General features: G+C 40.9%; 1 protein-coding gene and 1 pseudogene across 1 annotated transcript; one reads left to right on the forward strand and one right to left on the reverse strand.

Moving 5' to 3' along the window:
* The first annotated feature begins 1,156 nt into the window (after positions 1–1,156).
* On the forward strand, positions 1,157–16,726 carry Fam111a (FAM111 trypsin like peptidase A). The gene is made up of 3 exons (NM_001109163.1): positions 1,157–1,212; positions 10,658–10,860; positions 13,795–16,726. The coding sequence occupies exons 2-3, from the start codon at positions 10,780–10,782 to the stop codon at positions 15,544–15,546; spliced, it is 1,833 nt and encodes a 610-aa protein (NP_001102633.1). The 5' UTR covers positions 1,157–1,212; positions 10,658–10,779; the 3' UTR covers positions 15,547–16,726.
* Positions 16,727–17,815: 1,089 nt separating this feature from the next.
* LOC134485207 (glyceraldehyde-3-phosphate dehydrogenase-like) lies at positions 17,816–18,830 on the reverse strand (annotated as a pseudogene).
* Positions 18,831–20,594: the final 1,764 nt, after the last annotated feature.

Raw genomic sequence — 20,594 nt, forward strand, 5'->3', positions numbered from 1 at the left:
GTGCCCATAGAATAAGTGATTATCAGATGCAGGACTTTATGTGTTCTGACTGACTCGAAAGTATGAATTTCTCCCTTCAGAGATGTAAACAGTCATTGTCCGGCCACTCCCACAATTTTTGCACCACTTTTACCCCAGCCTATCTTATAGGCAGGACCAATTATAGGTAGAATGCTTTGTGGCTAGCTTAGTGTCCCAAACTGGGAATTCTTGCCCAGTTACAGAAGATGGCTGGTTCAAGCTCTGTATCTGCCATTGCTAGGGTCACCCCATAGATTCCTGGGAGCTTCCACTGCCCTAGTTCTCTAGCCTGGCCTAAACATCCTCCATCTTGCCCTAGAACAGTTGTCTCCCCCCCATCCCTGATTGTCTCCCTCCCTCCCTCCTCCTCTTCCTCCTATTTTAAAAATTACGGTTCATATTTCTGGAGTGGACACTGTCTTTATGGGTAGAAAACATTTACTCCCAATGATGCACATCTGGACAATCCATTCATTATGTCATCAAAATGACTTAGCACCTGATGCCAAGTCTGACTGAGTTTGAGCCAGGAGACTCACACGGTAGGTAAGAACCTGAATTCTTGAAAGTTGTGACATGTGGCACGCACCGACATACCCATAATACACACAAATAAATAATAAATTTTTGAAAAACGATTTGCAGTGTCTTCCTGATTTGTTCAAGTACTGAAGCTGGTCTGCTGTAGGTATGTTACTCCCTAGAAAGGCCCAGAGTCCTCCCAGCGCTCTGTCTGCAGCCAGAGGGCACTGCACTAACCGGCTGCCAGGTCTCTCTTGCTTAGTTCAAGTGGCAGAAAATCCTGGACTTGTCTGAAACCAGGCAGGAAACCCACATCGGGTCCTGGCTCCTCCGTTTTCCAGAGTCGGGTTAACATACCTAATTTGAGGAGGCTCTTAAGAGAAGATCGGTGGAGAGTAGAGGTCCACACCCACTCAGTGGGCGGTCCTCGTTGACTCTGCCGCCCGCCCTTAGAGACTAGAGGGGAAGCACTCAGCACTTGCTGTGGTCGGGACCGCGCTCTGAATGCAGCCAATGACTGAAGCACAGCTTTTGCTGTTCAGCCCAGGGACCAATCCGCAGTCTCTCCGCCCCCTAAACGAAGCGGTTAAATGATCTTCTGGTTCTGTTTTTTCAAAAAGACGCGGGATTCTAGCGGCTGGAGAGAAGGTGCCAGTGTGGAAAGATCTGGTAAGTAAAAAGCCACTTTAAGATGAATTTCTTCAAGCCAGAATGTTGGGAGCAGCAAATATTCACCAATACATTTGTCGAGTCTGTTTCATTTTGGAATAAAAATACACAGAGTAAGTGACAAATACTAATTTCTTTCTCAGGCTTACCTAGCATGCAGAGTGGAAGCCATACATTTTCAAGTAGGTGGTTAATACATCAACCTAAATTGCCTCTATGTTTCTATCAACATAATCCAGTATGTTCTGCTGAGGTCTAGAAAGTACCAGTCATCTTTAGTGTCCTTTAAGGGCATTGTGACGGTTTCCTCAATAAAACCAGACTTAATGCTAGATGTTGGGCTCAAGTATAGCAGGTCGTGGCTGTGAGCCAGGGAAGGTGGCAGGTCTATAAGCAAACTGTGATACTCAGAAGAGTGGGTGAAATCTGAGGCACACTGCTGCTGTGGGGGAACTCCAGTGCTGAAAAGCCCTTGGGGCAGAGGCAGAAGTGCTATCCATTTGAAGGGCCCAGGGAGCCCAGGGTTGTTTTCAGTGAGTTTTTCTTGCCTCAGAATGCTAATGGCATGGTAGTGTAGGAAGAGGCTTAGATCAACTGTGGTCTTTACCTCTGGAAGACCTCTCTGAGAGAAAAGTAAGTGGGCAGAATGTGCACATGGCTAGCCAGAATTAAAAATTAAAAAAGAGCCTTTAAGGGAGGGAGAAGTGAAGGAGGGAGAGAGAGGGACACAAAGGGCTGGGGAGGAAGTTTTTTGGCAATAAGGAGGGGGGATGTGTGTGCTGAACGCACGGAAACATAGCGGGTGGGGAAGTTATTCAGAAATAGGAAAGAAGAGCGAGAAAGGCCAGGGGAAAGAAAAAGGAGGCAAGAGAAAGGGGAAGAAGATGGAGAAAGCAAGTCCAGGGAGCTCTCAGAGAGGCTGAGGATGGGAATTTTCATACAGTCTGTATTGTTGTATTGTTCTCCTGAAGGAAGGTAGCAGATGTAATTAGCTTAGTAGACTTTGCCTTCTCAAACTATAGAGTGGGTTGGTATACTCTGAGGAATTTGTATTCACACCATTCTAACGGAAAAGGCAAGAAGGAGTGGAGGCAGGAGGGCATCATACAATGAACTTCCAAATACCCGTCATATAGCGAGGATTCTTTTCTCTAATTTATATGTCTTGGATTTGTTGTTGTTGTTTGACTTTTTTTGAGAGAAAGTCTCATGAGGCTGGCTGTGGACATTGGGACTCCTGATCCTCCTCCATGCTTTAATAGAGTGTGACTCAGCATGGATTCTGAAAATCGTTTGTGTGGGCAACATATGGAATGATTCAGAATTGTTAAAGCAAGTGCCAGTGAACTGCAAAATCCATATTTCTTGCTGCTAACTTTTATGTTTTATACTATGAAGCATCAACAGACAGGGAACCTCAAATTGCTTTTCTGGTTGAACAATTATCTGCCTGCCGCGGTCACATAATCCAGACCAGTTCCTCAAGTACTTGTGCACTTTCATTTCCTACATTCCGAGGAGTGTCCCTCTGGTTAAGTATTGGCACTGAACCTAGCGGGAATGTTCTCTGAGCAGTCTTTCACACATGGCTGCTGTCTGAAGACTTTACCTGCATTACATATTCTTCAATCTTCACAGCAGTTGAGGATGACTCTGCCACTCCTTTTAGGGTGAGGAAGAGGCAGAAAATACACAGTATGCCCAGGTCCATGGGGTCTCAAAATGGCTGCCTGAGCTGAGCCCTGTTCTTGGCACTCACTGTGCTGTGCATGTTCTCATAGGACATTCCTGCCATATTTTCAGTTGCTTCCGCTTCTCACAAACAGGAAAATAGGTCCAGGGAGACTAGTAGACTTCCTTAACAGTTCATTAGCAGCAGTTACTGGTAGAAATCAAGGACTCAGGTTCCACAAAGGAGGTCATGGACAATGGAGGGGTTAAGGTCATGGAAACAGTCTTTAGATGGCTCCCCCTGGGTAGGTGCTTCAATTACACATAGAGAAAAGCAGCAAGCCATGGGTGACTGTCTACAGACAGCCTTTCTATTTTCTTCTGATCACTTTCTCTGTGGAAACCGAGTGAAAATGCATAATTAAAGGGGTTGGGGATTTAGCTCAGTGGTAGAGCGCTTGCCTAAGAAGCACAAGGCCCTGGGTTTGGTCCCCAGCTCCGGGGGGTGGGGGGGAGAAAATGCATAATTAAATTGGATGTGGTGTGCTCACTTGCATCCACTTGCTCTGAGGAGGGTGAGGCTGGAGGAAGGCCAGTTTGAGGTCATCTTGGGCTACAAAACAAGACAGGCTTTAAAAGGAAAAAAAAAAAAACACGTTAAGGTGATGTCTGTATCTTGGTTGCATTTTGATGTGAATAAATTGGCATTGTAAGTGTACAAGGAAATGTTCCTAATTTGTAGAACCACCTCCCTGTCTTTTTGGTTAGAAAATAATGTAAATATAAATTCTCCAAAATGCTTGTTGAAAGAAAGTAGTCCAAGCTCTATAGAAAGAACTCAAGGTTTTTTTTTTTTCTTCATCTTTATTAAATTGGGTATTTCTTACTTACATTTCGATTGTTATTCCTTTTCCCGGTTTCTGGGCCAACATCCCCCTAGCTCCTCCCTCTCCCCTTCTATATGGGTGTTCCCCTATCCTTCCCCCATTACTGCCCTCCCCCCAACAATCACGTTCACTGGGGGTTCAGTCTTGGCAGGACCAAGGGCTTCCCCTTCCACTGGTGCTCTTACTAGGCTATTCATTGCTACCCATGAGGTTGGAGCCCAGGGTCAGTCCATGTATGAACTCAAGCTTTTTTTTTTTTCCTTTTTTTTTTTTCCGGAGCTGGGGACCGAACCCAGGGCCTTGCGCTCGCTAGGCAAGCGCTCTACCACTGAGCTAAATCCCCAATTTTTTGGAGCTGGGGACCGAACCCAGGGCCTTGCGCTTCCTAGGTAAGAGCTCTACCACTGAGCTAAATCCCCAGCCCCGAACTCAAGCTTTTTAAGCAAGCTTTTGAGAACTATCTGATGCAGCTTATGGAAATCAGGTCACTGCCTACACCACTCATTCCTCAAATGTGCCTACATAACTGAAGTGTTAGGATCTGCCATGTGCTAGGCATTGCTCTGACGGTGACATACTGAAGAAGCATGGGCTTGTTCTCCTTCATGGTGTATGGCCTAGTGATTCTTAGCTCTAGAAGGGCCCCAAAGGCAGGCAACAGAGTCAGAAACTCTCCCATCATTGGAGGCCTCAGTATTGCATTTAAACTAATTTTTTCTCTTGCTGAGACAGCAGGAGGAAATGCTACTTCAAACAAAGGACCTAAAACAGTAACTAATGCCCTTGTCATCTTGGACAAACTTTCCATATTACTTTTTGATATTTCTTACCAATTTCTTTTGTTTTCAGGGCACTATTCAGGAATCTTCATGCCTCTTTGCCTGACCTTATCATCTCCATGCTAAACAAACAGCAGATTTTAAGTTGGAAGTAGAACTTATTTTTGAATTTCCAAGCTGCAAACCCTTTTTGCAGGTTTGGCATTTGAGTTCTCCGTTTGCTTCTGTCTGTGGGTTTGGATGCATCATTGCCCTTGTCAAGAATACCCTTTCCCCAAAACGAAGTCTTTATAGAACCTGCTTTCTGTGGCAGTGGTGGGGGTTAGCTAATACAGATGATTTGTGTTTGGTATACAGTGTTTGGTACAGTGCGAGACATGCTCGTGGGACAGGGGGTACTCTGCTCTCCTTACTTGGGTGATTATCTTGGCAGATAAATTATCTGCTTGCAATGTTACTGTCCTTGGACAAGCAATGCCAAGATGCCAAGATGAAGGGGAAAGAAAGGACCCAGGACCCACCCAATTCATCTCCCCTGACCAGTGTTTCAGGTCTTACTTTTTATTTATTTTAATTAAATAAATTAATAATCAAGTAATTAATTAATTTTGCATCGCTGACACAGGCTCACAAACCTGCTCTTTTCCAAGTCCTTCCTCCTTACCTCCTCTCCCTTTCATTCCCCATCTATTTCTCCTCCTTTTCTCTTCAGAAAAGGGGAAGCCTACCATGAGCATCAACTGACCCTGGCATATCAAGTTGTAGTACAACTAGTATCCTCTCCTACTGAGGTTACACAAGGCAGCCCAATAGTAGAAAAGGGTCCCGAAGTCAGACAGCACAGAGACAGCTCCTGCTATCACTGTTGGGAGTCCTACATGAAGACCGAGCTATACAACTATAATATATATGCTGGGAAGCCTAGGTCTGTCCCATGAACACTCTCTGCTTGGTGGTTCAGTCTCTGTGAGCCCCTGTGAAGCCATGTTCATTGATTCTGTAGTGTGCTTGGCCCATTTGGCCTCTACAATCCTTCCCCCCACCTCTTCCACAGTTCTCCAGGCTCCACCTGATGCCTGACAGTGAGTCTTTGCATCTGTTTCCATCAGCTGCTGGGTGAAGCCTCCCTGATGATGATTAAGCTAGGCTCCTGTCTGCAAGTATAGCAGAATATCATTAGCAGTGTCAGCGGTGGACTCTTTCTTATGGCGTGGGTCTCAAGTTGGACCAGTCATTGGTTGGCCAATACCTCAAATTCTGCTCCTGTTTTACCCGCAGAACATTACTTAAGCAGGACAAATTTTATGAATGTTTGGTGGCTGTGTTGGTGTCCCATTCCTTCCATTAAAAGCCTTCCATGGTCACAGGTTCAGACTTCATATCTCCCAGTGCTAGGAGTCTTCGCTAGGGTCACCCTCATAGATTCCTGGGAAGTTTGATTGTCCTGTTTCTAGCTAGTCTCGGAGTTCGACTTCCAATTCTAATTCTCTCCTAGTACTCGTTCCCTCTGTCCTTCCCTGACCTGATTGATCCCTCCTGATTCTGTCCTTATTGGATTCCATTCAATACTCCATTATGTAAATGTATTACATTTTACCTATTTTTTCAGTTGAGTGACATCTTGGTTATTTCCAGTTTCTGGCTATTACGAATAAAGCTGTTATGAACATAGTTGAACAAGTGTCCTTGTTATATGGTGTTATGTTCTTTGAGTATATGTCTAGGAGTGGTATAGCTGGATCTTGAGGTATAATGTCTATTCCCAATTTTCTGAGAAATGTCGAATTGGTTTCCAAAGTGGCTGTACACTTATGAACTCCCACCAGCAATGGAGGAGTATTCGCCTTGCTCTACACCGTCTCCAGCATGAGCTGTCACTTGAGTTTCTGGTTAGCTATTCTGACCATTCTGACAGGTATAAGATGGCGTCTCAGTTGTTTTGATTTCATTTGCCGGATGCATAAGATGGTGAACATTTCTTTAAGTGTCTCTTAGCCGTTAGAGATCCCTGGGTCAAGAATTCCGTTTAGATTTAGTTGTACCCCACTTTTATATTTTTGGTTGTGAGCCTAGCCTTTAACGGCTGAGCTATCTCTCCAGCCCTGTACCCCACTTTTAATTGGATTATTTGCTTTGTCGATGTCTACTTACTTGAGTTCTCTATATATTTTGGATAATAGTCCTCTTCAGATGTGGGATTGGTGAAGATCTTATTCCATTTAGTAGTTTGCTGTTTGTCCTTTTGATAGTATCCTTTGCCTTACAGAAGCTTTTCAGTTTCATAAGGTCCCATCTATTAACTTTTGGCCTACTGGCTACGTTCCATTCAGGAAGGTTTTTTTTCTTTGCCAATGCATTCAAGGATATTCCCCACTCTCTTCTATAAGGTTTATTGTACTGATTTTTTTGTTGAACTCTCTGATCCACTTCGACTTGACTTTTGTGTAGAATGATAGATATTGATCTATTTGCATTCATCTACATGCAAACATATAGTTAGACCAGCACTATTTGCTAAAAATGCTTTCTTTTATACATTGTATAATTTTGGCTTTTATTTTTTTGGTCAAAAGTCCTGAGTATGTAGGTGTATGGATTTATATCTGTATGTTCAATTTAATTCTATTGATCAGCCACTTTTTTTTAAAATGCCAATGCAGTTTTTATTGCCATTGCTTGAGATCAGGGTTGGTGATATCTCCAGAAGTTCCTTTATTGTATAGGATTATTTTATCTGTCCTTGCTTGGTTTTTTATTTTTCCAAATGAAGCTGGGTATTGTTTTTGCAAAGTATGTAAGGAACTATATTCAAATTTTGATAGGGATTACCTTGAATCTGTAGAAGGTTTTTGATAAGACTGCCATTTTTACCGTTAGTCCTTTAGATCTATGCACGTAGGAGATCTTTCCATCTTCTGATATCTTCTTCAGTTTCTTCAGAAATTCATCTTCTCATACAGGTCTCTCACTTATTTGGTTAGAGTTACACCAAGATATTTTACATTATTTGTGACTATTGTAAAGGGTATTGTTCTCTAATTTCTTTCTTGGTCCGCTTATCATTTATATAATTCAAGGCTACTGATTTTTTTTTTAGTTAAATCTATATCCAGCTACTTTGATGAATGTGCTTATCACATGTAGGAATTCCTGGTAGAATTTTTTGGGTCGCGTATATGAGCTATCATATTATCTGCAAAAGAGATATGTTGACTTCTTCCTTTCGAATTTATATCCCTTTGATTTCCATTAGTTGTCGCATTTCTTTAGCTAAAGCTAACAGATTTCCATATGTCGAGCCATCACTGTATCTCTTGGATGAAGCCTACTTGCTCATGGTGTATGATGTTTTTGATGTGCTCTTGGTTCGTTTCTTGAGCATGTTGTTGAGAATTTTTTGCATCAATGTTCATGAGGGAAATTGGTTTGAAATCCTCTTTCTCTGTTAAGTATGTGGTTTAGGTATCAGGGTGACTCATAAAATGTATTTGGCAATGTTCCTTCTCTTTCCATTTTGTGGAATAATTTGAGGAGTATTGATATTAGCTCGTTTTTGAAAGTGGTAAAAATCTGCCTTACAACCATCTGGCCCTGGGCTTTTATTGGATGAGAGTCTTTTAATGACTGTTTCTACTTCTTTAGAGTTTAGGTATATTTGAATTGCTTAACTGTAGTAAATGATAACTATCAAGAATAGATAGGTGGTCTGGTTCTTTCAGATTTTTCCAAGTTTGTGGAATACAGGTTTTTGAAGTAAGACCCAGTGATTCTTTGACTTTCCACAGTGTCTGTTGTTATGTCCTCTTTTCATTTCTAATTTTGTAATTTAGATCTCTCTCTCTCTCTCTGATTTTTAGTTAGGCTGAATAAGGACTTGTCTTGTTTATTTTATCAAAGAGACAACTACTTCTTTCATCGACTGTTTTTTGTATTGTTCTCTCTATTTTTATTTTATTGATTTCAATCCCGAGTTTGATTATTTCCTAATATCTACGTGTCTTGAGTGTATTTCCTTCTTTTGTTCTAAAGCTTTCAAGTGTGCCTTTGAGTTGTCAGTTTGAGATCTCACTAATTTTTTATGAAGACACTAAGTGCTATGAACTTTCCTCTTAGCGCTGCTTTCATTTTGTCCAATAAATTTGAGTATGTTGTGCTTTTATTTTCATTGAATTCTAGGAAGTCTTTAATTTCTTTAGTTTTTTCCTTGACACAGTAGTCATTCAGTAGAAAGTTGTTCAGTTTCTTTGAGTTGCTTCTGTTTTTGCTGAAGTCTGACTTTAATCTATGATAGTCTGTTTGGATACAGGTGGTTATTTCAAATTCCTTGTATCAGTTGAGACTCACTTTGTGACACAGTATATGGTCATTTTAGAGATGCTGAGAAGAAGGCATATTCTTTTGTGTTGTCTGTGGATATCTCTTAGGTCCATTTGAGTCACAATACATTTTAGTTCCATTATTTCTTTCTAGTATATTTATAGAGTGGATTTGTGAACAGATACTGTTTAAATTTGGTTTTGTTTTGGAATATCTTGTTTTTTCCAACTATGAGTATTGAAACTTTTGCTCAGTATAATAATCTGGGCTGGCACCTGTGGTCATTCAGCATTTGTAAGACAACTGACCCATCCAGTTGTGGGTCCTTTCAGAGGCTCTCCTGAAACACGTGTAACTCTAGCAGGTCTGCTTTTATATGGCCCTTTTATTTTGCAGCTTTTCATTTTCTTTATGCTGTACATTTAGTGTTTTATTATTATGTGGCAGAGGGTTATTTCTTTTCTGGTTCAACTTATTTGATATTCTGTAAGCTTCTTGTGCATTTATAAGAATCGTTTTCTGTAAGTTGGGGAAGTTTTCTTCTATGATTATTTGTTGAAAATATTTTCTTGTCTTTTGAGCTCACAGTGTTCTCCTTCTTCTATTCATAATATTCTTAGGTTTGGTCCTAGTGTCCCAGATTTCCTGGATGGTTTGTTTCAGGAACTTTTTAGATTTACATTTTCTTTGACTGATATATCCATTTCTTCTATCATATCTTCTATCTCTGAGGATCTCTCTTTTATCTCTTATATTCTGTTGGTGATGCTTGTATCTGTAGTTTCTGTTCTCTTACCTAGATTTTCCATCTCCAGGATTCCCTCAGGGTTTTTTTTTTTGGTTGTATTTCCATTTTCAGGTCTTGAAAAGTTTTATTCCTGTCCTCACCTGTTTGTATTTTTCTGGACTTATTTAAGGGATTTATTCATTTCCTCTTTAAAAGAGTCTACTATCTTCCTAAGGTTGGATTTAAGGTCATTTTCTGTGTTTCAGCTGTGGTGAACTATGCAGGGCTTGAGGTAGTAGGATAGCTGGGCTCTGGGGGAGCACATTCTGGTTCTTGTTGATTGTGTTCTTACACTAGCCTCTAGTCCTTTGAGTTTGGAGTTTTTCTAGGTTTAGGTGCTAACTTCTAACTTTATCTTTGTTCAGTGGGTGTTTCTGGATGTTTTCACCCCCCTTGGTTTCTGTTTCTTCTCTGGTCTCTTTGACTGAGTGGAGTGGGGTTCTGGTGATGAACAAGTCTTCAGGTACAGTAGGGTATCTCTGCTTGGGTTTTTGTGACCTGTATGACCTCTGTGGTTTCAGGTGCCAATGTTGCCCCCAGGGTTCCAAGTACAGGGTGATCTCTGGGGTTCTGGGTATCTGCTTGGTCTCTGGGGTTCCTAGTACTTTGTGGCCTCCAATAAAGCAGCCAAAGTTCTGGGCTACGATATGGATCCCAGGTGATAGGGTACAGTTTAGGACTGTTGGATGTACTTTAAGGGGAATTTACAGGCAGTGGAAAATGACTTACCTGGGAGTCCCTGGTGTCTGGGAAAGCAATTGGAGTTCTGGGATGGAATATGGAGCCCAGGGGTTATATTGAGCTGTCTCTAAGAAGAGTTAGAGGCCAGTGGGTAGTGTTTTACATGGGGTCCCTACATCAGTACCTACATCTGGAAAAGTTTGTGGGCCAGAATATGTAGCCCAGGGGAGAAGTAAAATTTGGGGCTGTTGCCACCCAGTTCATTGTTTGCTCTGTATGCAGATATTTCCATAACTTAAACCTTTTTTTTTTCTCTTTTGGAGGTTGAGGACAAAGCCTGGGCCTTGTAATTGGTAGTCTACCACTGAAGTCAATTTCTACCCCAACTTGAACCATTTTGGAGTTTGTGTTTCAGCTGAGCCATCTATTTCATCTCTAAGCCACAATGAGTTCTAAGAAGCGCAAATCACAGAAGATCCCATTTAATACCAGGAAAAATAAAAAAATCAAAGACTATTTCTCTCAGGTATGTCTATAAGTGTTGCTAAAGCGTTATGCTAATAGCTGTCTTAGCGAATATAGGTTCTAGGTTGCATAGGATCTACTGCCAAGAAACTGCTTCATTATTGATTGGGACAATGACACACTCTAGATCTTTCTCACCTACTTTATTTAGGTGAATGGCCTCGAAAATAGGGATTTGTATTACAGCTTTCAGCCCTATCAAAGCAGTGTTTAATTAAAAAAATACCTATTGCAATCATGTCTAAAACATTAGTAAACAGATTAAATATAGTATGTTATACCAACCTGTGAAACAAACAAAATGAATACTGTTTAATAGCATCACAATGTTGTATTATTGGCCTCTTCAGTCATAATAGCCTATATTATTTTAGTGCTTTACAGTTTACAAAACTGTAAATTGTATATTTATTCTTAGCATAAAATTTATAGGCAAGTGAGGAAGGGTTTTGGTTTCAATTTGTTTATGAAGAAGAAAGAGAGTGTGGAGTTGCTTGAGCCTGTGATGAAGACTTGAGCAAGTTTACTGAGACATTTGGAGCCTAATACTCTCAGACTCTGTCATGACTAACGATTGTGTCCTCCTAATAACATGTTCCTTTATTACATCAAGACAGCTGAGAAGTGTCAGGCATTTGAGGTGCAATGCCAAAGCCTTTTCTTTGTTTCTTTGTGTCCAGGTTTTGGAAGGCAAGGTATCCAAATAGCTAGAAGTTCCATGACAAGCTGATGTCATGTGTTTATATGTGCTCTACTTTATAATAGCAAGCTCAAGGAACACGTGTGATCTCTTTTGCCCTTTCAAATGTGTCAGGCCAGTAACAGTGCTGTAATCCCACCATTCCAAGGCATAGAATTGAAGATTTTTAATTTAAGACCAGAGTGAACGTATAATACCTCGAAAAAGGGAAGGAAACATCAAAAAAAAAAAGCCATCATCTATCCAGAAATATTTAAATATATGAGGTCTATTGCAGTATTACCATTTGTACACAAATGATGCTTCTGACTACAGAAAAAGTATATATAAACTGCAGAGATGTGTTTTGAGAGACTCTATGCCTGGATAGAGTAGATTTATATTGCTTTGCATTCTTTTTTCTGTCTGTTTAACTGAGAAATGAGTGTCATTACAAATGATGACAGACTGTCTTTAGACACACCAGATCCCATTACAGTTGGTTGTGAGCCACCATGTGGTTGCTGAGACTTGAACTCAGGACCCGTGGAAGAGTAGTCAGTGCTCTTAACCTTTCAGCCATCTCTCCAGCCCAAGGGTGGATTCTTGGGTCGGGGAATACCTTTATACAAAAAGGGGGAAGGGACATGGGATAGGGGTATATGGACGGGAAACTGAGAAAGGGGATAAAACTTGAAATTTAAATAAAAACTCCAATTAAAAAAAAAGAATACTCACACAAACAACTAACATGAAACAAACAACAACAACAATAACAAAAAAACAAATGATGACAGGCTTAATTTTTAACCAAGCTCAAACATTGCTACTCCCATTATTACTGAGTGACTTTGCTGTCTTCTCATGATGAATATGACTTGGGACTAATGAGTCTTTTGGGCAAATTAAGACAACTGCTGTCTTAGTTCCTTTTTCTGTCACTGTGATAAAATGACCAGACAAAAACAAATTAAAATAGGAAGAGTTTGTTTGGGTCACAGTTTGTGAGAACCATCATGGGAAAGAAGTGTTAGCAGCAAGACCTTGAGCGAGTTAGTGTTGATCTGCAGTCATTAGTAGAGAACAGTGAACGTGCTCTGTTCCCCCATTATCAAATTAAACAGTCCAGCGTCCAGCTTAGGGAATGTTGCCAACATGTTTTTAGGCTAGTTAGAACTGATGAAGAAACACCCCACAGATGTTCTCAGAGACCCTATCCCAGGTCATTTGAGGTACTGTCAAGCAGACAGTTAACAATAACTACCGCAATCAATTTTAGTTTTTATTGAGTTGTTCATATTTCTGGAATTTGAATTATATCCTCCCATTTTCCCCCTTTCTGATTCTTAACATAAAGTCTTATAAAATAGGAGATGACGAAATTTACAAAAAAAAATGTGTAGTCCAATACAAAAGACATGAGACTTTGTATTAGAATCCACTATGTATTGTTATCTATGTTCATAGAATGTGACAAGCATATTTCATGTAGTTATATTAATTTATAGGGAAAGTATATAATAAAGAAAAAGCTCGCATGGGTTTTATTATACATGCAGCCTGAGTCACAGTATTAAGAAGATATGAAAATTGTGAAGACAAACTGGGCTGAATACTGAATTCCATGGAAGTAATAATTGCAAAGCCAGATTCTGTTTCACAAATTATTAAATAAAGCACAGATTATTAAGCACCTTTTGCTGTTGATGAGGAACTGGGTTTGATTTTCATCACCCACATGGTGATTCATAAACACTAGTAACTCCAGTTCAAGGAGATCTAATGCTTGCTTTCAGACCTCTGTGGGCACCAGAGTTACACATGGAGCACAAAGACATTAGGTAAAACATTCATATACATAAAATGAATAAATTTTAAAAGCAAATTAATGTTATAAATTAATGTCTTAATAATATGTTATTGTAACACACCTTATGCTTGGGTAAGATAGTATGTATATTAAAGATAATAAAAATGATTTGACATGCCATACGGGGAAGCTGGTAGACATTTGGGTCTGAATAAAACTTGTGTCTGCACTCCTATTTTTTAGAAAAATGCAGCATGTGTAACAAGGAGAGCTTTTCTCTCTGACTTGATAAGTTGAGTTTGTATTTTGGATCCAAAGATGAACCTTGATTTAATCCTACTTATTGGTCTTTTGAAATTGTTTCACATATGAATTGTGTGTTGACACTAGAAACGGATACAGGACTAGAGTTGTCGGAGTTATAAATATCTACCATTTATTTTTAGGTTCCCAAAGAAGAGCAGAATGATCCCAGTATTTCTCAAGTAAAAGTGGACTCTAAAAAAATGCCAAGGGATATAACCAACACCAGGAACCAAAGACCACTTTCACCTAAGAAAACTCAACAAGATCAGACTCCTCCCCTATATAAGAAAATTCTGGTCACCTTGGGTGTGAACGCTAGGAAACACAAAAACATGAAACATGTGCTCACAGATAGGGAGACAAGTAGCTTGTATGCAGCACTTAACAGTCTCAGTGCTGTCAAAGAAGAGATAGAATGCCAAAAGGGCAAAGAAATGCTGGTATGTGGCAAAGAAGGAATTGAAGGATACTTAAACCTTGGCATGCCCCTCTGCTGTATACCAGAAGGCAGCCATGTGATCATTACATTTTGTCAATGTAAAAGTAAGACAGAAGAAACTAAACAATTCTTTGAACCACAGGACCAAGCATCTACCAATTATGTCCGATTTTACATTCATGCAGTTGGGAGTAAGAGGAAAAAGATTCTGAAGTGTGGGGAACTTCACAAAGAGGGGAACAAAGTCTGTGTCTATGGCTCCAAGGGAGAGAACATCAGAGACACTCTGAGGAAGGACGGCAGGTTTTGTTCTTTCATAGAGAATGACCATTGGAAACTCATTAATGACCTGGACACTATCATAGAAAACACTCAGCCAGTTGATGAGTTAGAGGGCAAGCTCTTTCAGGTTGCAGCTGAGCTACCAAAGAACCCTAGAGTAGTCTCTGTCATGCAGAATTCTGGGTTAGAGAACAGAGACTTCCATAAGCTAGAAGACTATATTGTGAATGCGAACCCTACATTGAAAGAAGAAGGAGAAAAACTCAGAGCATACATCAAGAAAGAAAGTAAAAAAAGTTCCTTATTCAAAGTGCATAAAGAACACTTTGGGAAAATAACAAAAAATTCTACTCCTGTTAAAGTGCACAAACATCTTTCGAAAGTCAGTGATTCAGTTGGGTTCCTATGGTGGAACAACAATGGAAAGGAGGGCTGTGCCACCTGCTTTGTTTTTAAAGGATTATACATTTTGACTTGCCGGCATGTGATAACTAGTATTGTGGGTGAAGGCATAGATCCATGTCAGTGGGCAAGCTTAATTAGTCAGTGTGTAAAGGTGACCTTTGGTTATGAAGAGTTCCCACTAGTAGAAGACAAGTTTTTTGAGGTTAAACCTTGGTTTGAGATATCTAATGAAAGCCTTGACTATGCTGTCCTAGAACTGAGGGAAAATGGACAAGAAGTTCCTGCTGGACTGTATAATGGAATAGGACCTGTGCCACTTAGTGGGTTAATATATCTCATTGGCCATCCTGATGGAGAAAAGAAGTCTACTGATGGCTGTGCAGTGGTCCCTCAAAGTCATAGAGGGCAAAAATGTCAGGAAAATTTTCAAGAAAGAGAGAAAGCAAACTACTGGATTTCTACATCTTTTTTCCCTATATACACACAAAGAAGTTTCCACGAAGTCTTTCACAACCATGATGTGGTTACTTATGACACCACTTTTTTTGGTGGGTCTTCTGGATCCCCAGTATTTGATTCTAATGGTTCATTGGTGGCCATGCATGCTGCTGGCATCACTTGTACAGACCAGAATGGAGTTTTTAATATCATTGAGTTTGGTTTTACTATGGAATCCATTCTTGCTAATATTAAGCAAACTAAAGAGTGGTATGATACCATTTTTGTAAATGATCGGGATGCAGAAATGCTGAGCACAGACTCCTGAGGACTGGAAAGGGTGTATTCTAGTTCACAACTTTATGGGAATTGCCTAAGGTGTTTTTCTTCAGATAATAATGTTTTATGAACTTTCAAAATGATTAATTTCACCCAATAATCATAGTTCTAGAGTGTATCTTAACTATCAAGCATTTTCATGGTTTATTAAAACAAACAATCAAAAACAAAACTATCAATTGAACTATTTGTGTAAAGTAGCATGAAAAAGAGGATTAAGTGCTGATGTGGGATCCGAGGGTCAGGAGATGCTAAGATGTGAAAAAGTTGAGAGCATAAACTGGAGTTATTAGCCAGAAGACTCATGGAAAAGAAAGAAGCCAACCACGTTCCTTGAAACTTAAACCAATTTCAAACTCACTCATTTGGTTCTACCCATATCTTCCTTCTCTGCTGACCAGAGCTCAGCCAGGACACCGAATCACAGCGACTTAACCCTCCTAGGTCCCTGAACATGGTGGCATTTCTTCCATTTTGTCTTTTTAACTTAAGACTTAGATCTGAAATGAACCCACATGAAGTGGCATGGAAATCATTGAGCAAGCAAGGAGCTGGTCTCTGCCACAGAATGCATGTACCTGAGACTTTCTGGACTTGAGTTGTGGAGAGCAAACATGGGAATAGGTGGTTTCTACTTGATACGATTCACAATGGAGAGTGCTAGGAGGATATTGGACACAACCTAGGACAATTCTCAGCAGTGTGACACTCAAGTCTTGGTCCTTTGAAGAGAAAGAAAACTGCGTTCAAGAAGTAATCTCATCAAAAACAGAGTCAAGGAGAATTTATGAACAGAAGGCCAGAGATCTTAGATTATTTGAGAGAAAGTAGGAGTAGATGAGATGCTGAAGGAATGTTGCTGGGATCCAGCGATTGCTTCAATTCTTCCTTTATCATAACTGAAATATGTCCTGTATGAGAGCTAACATGATCCTAATCCACAACTCCCCTTATTTTCCAGACATTTCCTAGTGCTATTGTGTGATATTTTGTGTCCCCTGCCCAATGTATTTTTCCCAAATCAAATACAGGTGAATCAATTAAAAAACAGTGTAATATCTGTAGTAGGTTTTGAAATATAAGATGAAAAAATTATTTGTATGGCATTCCCATTGTTTTGGCCCAAATACTCATTCTCAATATTATAAAGTAATAAATGTTGTTTTTACAGCTATTTTCACTAGTTTATGCATTTTTCTGTTTGTTTATAATTTATAAGTAACTCTTAACAGCCAAAAATCCTCATTCTTTTTAGGTTCTGTTGGGAATGAAGGAGGGGTCTGTCCCTGCAGGTTTCCTGACTAACAGGGAAGTGAACTGCAAAAAGGTTAGAATGAAAATTTGGTGCAGCTGGATTGTGTCAGTCAAATGGGGATCAAATTTGGAGAAAATAGCTCAATTTTCTTACACATTTAAACATAGAAGAACTTTGGGAAAGTAGTTTCCATGTGACAGTTCTCATAATAAAGCCTTAGAAATGGGTGTTTCATTGAACTCTCCTTGCAAAATACCCTACTATAGAAAAGTATCTAAGACCTTTATCATAAGAACAGGTTATATTGACTGGGATACATATAGTGCCTGGGGCTAGGGCCTGCAAAGGAAGAAGATTTAATCATCCTAAGGATGGATCCTCCCTATGGAGGGTGCAAAATACATGGGGCCTTTTTGATAAGGGTGAATTCTATTTTCTGAGAAACAAAGCCCACGATTAGGGCCTAAACAGTTCTCAAGGTTTGGGGAAGTTCAGGTGGCTGCTACTCCTAATAGGACTAGCACAGGATCACCAGGTTGATCAGTTTCACTCCAGCATTACAAGTGATTAGGCATTCATTTCCCTGAAGAAAATAGGCCTGCATAGTTAACAATCCTTGTTTCTCCAATGCTTACTCTAAGCTGTGCTTTCTACAAAATTCCATATTTGTTCCTTAAAATTAATTTGTAAGCATCCCAAGTCAAATTCTTGTAATGTTTCCTGTCATTTGTGCACAGGATTGATTTGCCTGCTACACTCTTCTCTACTGAGAGGCGTGTTCTTTTTTTTTTTTTTAATGGGTGCATCGAACTTTATTGATGGTATTCAAGAGAGTAGAGAGGGCTCCTGAGGCCCCTCCTGTTATTATGGGGGTCTGGGATGGAATTGTGAGGGAGACGCTCAGTGTTGGGGGCTGAGTTGGGATGGGGACTCCTCAGCAACAGTTGGCATTTTTCTTGCTCTCAGTGTCCTTGCTGGAGTGGGGTGGGTGGTCCAGGGTTTCTTATTCCTTAGAGTCCATGAAGGCCGTGAGATCTACCACCCTGTTGCTGTAGCCATATTCATTGTCATACCAGGAAGTGAGCTTTACAAAAGTTGTCATTGAGAGTAATGCCAGCCTCAGCATCAAAGGTGGAAGAGTGGGAGTTGATGTTGAAGTCAAAGGAGACAACCTGGTCCTCAGTGTAGCCCAGGATGCCCTTTAGTGGGCCCTCAGATGCCTGCTTCACCACCTTCTTGATGTCATCATACTTGACAGGTTTCTTCAGGCAGCATGTCAGATCCATAACAGATACATTGTGGGTAGGAACGTGGAAAGCCATACCAGTGAGCTTTCCATTCAGCTCTGGGATCTGGGATGACCTTGCCTATAGCCTTGGCAGCACCAGTGGATGCAATGATGATGTTCTGGGCTACCCCACAGCCATCACACCACAGCTTTCCAGAGTGGACATCCATAGTCTTCTGAGTAGCAATGATGGCATAGACTGTGGACATGAGCACTTTCACAGAGCCAAAGTTGTCATGGATGGCCTTGACCAGGGGGGCTAAGCAGTCGGTGGTGCAGGATGCACTGCTGACAATCTTGAGTGAGTGGTCATATTTCTCGTGGTTCACACTCATCACAAACATGGGGGCATTGGGCGAAGGGGCAGAGATGATGACCCTTTTGGCCCCACCTTTCAAGTGAGCACCAGCCTTCTCCGTGGTGGTGAAGACACTAGTAGACTCCATGACAGACTCAGCACTAGCCATCACCCCATTTGATGTTAGCGGGATCTCACTCCTGGAAGGTGGTGATGGGCTTCCCCTTGATGACAAGCTCCCCATTCTCAGTCTTGACTGTCATTGAACTTGCCATGGGTAGAGTCATACTGGAACATGTAGACCATGTAGTTGAGGTCAGTGAAGGGGTTGTTGATGGCAACAATCTCCACTTTGCCAGATGCAGAGGAGAAGGCAGCCCTGGTAACTAGGTGCCAAACCTGGCCAAATCTGTTCACATCAACCTTCACCATCTTGTCTACAGGACAAAGCTGGCACTGCACGAGAAGAGGCCCTGTCCCTGGAACAGGGAGGAGCAGAGAGCCAAGAGGCATGTTCCAACTCCTCAGTTCTCAAGCAATGAATTATCTTAGACTTATTTATTTTATTTTATATGTATAGGTGTTTTGTCTTTGTGTATGCCTACACACTAGGTGTATGCCTGGTGCCTGGGGAGTCCAGAAGAAGGCATCAGATCCTCTGGAATTTGGAGTTATAATTGGAGGGTTGTGAGTTGCCATGGCTGGTCTGGGAATTGAACTTCAGGTTGTCTGGAAGAAATGCCCATAACCCTGGAACCAACTCTCCAGCTTGTCAACATATAACCTATCAAGGACTCTCTTTTACATTAGACATTCAGCTCTGTACATTCCAGAACCCGAGAGGATTCCCTGAGATCTGATCAGATTCTGTCAACCAAGAAACAAATGCAGTGGGCAAAGGAAGGGGATTAAAAGGCCCCACTGTTATATAGGCTAATAAGTCTGATTATGAGGTAAAGTTGAAGCTAGCGATCCAAATGGTTCTTTGCTGTTACTCAAGTTATTCTCTGCAAAGGAGAAGGAAAGGATGGGCTGTTACAGTGGGCAAGCAAGCCCCATGGCTTTGCAGAAAAGGGATGTAGCTACGGCTCCTGGATACATACATGCCTTACCAGCATGGAAATTAATCATGCCAGCAATAAGGGACTTCTGTGGTACATAGCTTTGGGTGAACCAAATCATTAGAAATTAGAATTAATGCAAACTAGTTAATCCAAAACTGAAGATAGAATCATGTAGGTGATTTTTTTCTAACTCTGAACCCACTCTTTGTCCACCTCATCCTTAGCTGCTTTTGGGAAGAGAAAGATAAAGCATACCTCTGAGAGATTTCTATCCCAGAGGTGTTCTGGAGGTCATGCAAAATCGTATACCCATGTCGGGAGGAATTCAGAGAGGGGCTCAACATTATTATTTTGATTGATTCAACTAAGTCACAGTATCCCTCACTTTCCAACATGGAGAAGAACGTCAAACAAGACCAAAGTCTGGTCAGTTTGACAGAACCAGTGGGAGGAAGCATGATACAAGCAGACACCTGAACCAGGGTATTCTGTAGCATTGTGATTGGAGAGAAAAAAGTGCTGACAATAAAATTTCCTCTATCTCCCCACTGTTGTACTTCTCTACTCTAGCTGTCCCTTAGCAGAGTCTCTGATTTCCTGGTTTGCTAAGCGGGAGCATATGGTAAAAGCCTCTGTTTTTCATTTTGATTCTGTCAGTGGGAAGGAAGCAATAACATCAAACCAATGTAGCTTAGGTGATATTTTTGATGGGGAAGGAAAATAAAGAGAGTTCAAAGAATAGGATCATTTGGGTGGATTCAGTACTTAATGTAGAATGGAACCTCTTGTTTGACATCTGCTCCACTTGGAAATGCAGATTGCCTTCTGGGCCTGTGTGTAGGCTAGCAAAGTCTAAGTCTGTTAAGGAGAGTGGGAAAGCCCAGCTGTGTGTGGTGAGAGACTCACATCTGCAAGCCTGCTTAGAGAACATTTCCTAACACAACATTGCCACCTATTGGATGGAGGTGACAGGTACATTCTTCCCAAACAGGCAGCCAATATCCTGTGTCAAAACAGACAGGAGATTTTCTTCTCTTGGCATCCTCTTTGGGCGATGACTCAACTGATATTTAATAGCAAAGAAAGTATGTCATTGGGGTTGGGGATTTAGCTCAGTGGCAGAGCGCTTTCC

This window comes from Rattus norvegicus, chromosome 1 (genome assembly GCF_021556685.1).
Source record: "Rattus norvegicus strain SHRSP/BbbUtx chromosome 1, alternate assembly SHRSP_T2T, whole genome shotgun sequence".
Classification (NCBI taxonomy): domain Eukaryota; kingdom Metazoa; phylum Chordata; class Mammalia; order Rodentia; family Muridae; genus Rattus; species Rattus norvegicus.

Bases quoted from the DNA above. Each gene is read 5' to 3' on its own strand.
- Fam111a (NM_001109163.1), top strand. From the start codon at position 10,780: ATGAGTTCTAAGAAGCGCAAATCACAGAAGATCCCATTTAATACCAGG. The intron at 10,861-13,794 runs GTATGTCTATAA...ATTTATTTTTAG, and splicing joins TCAAAGACTATTTCTCTCAG to GTTCCCAAAGAAGAGCAGAA.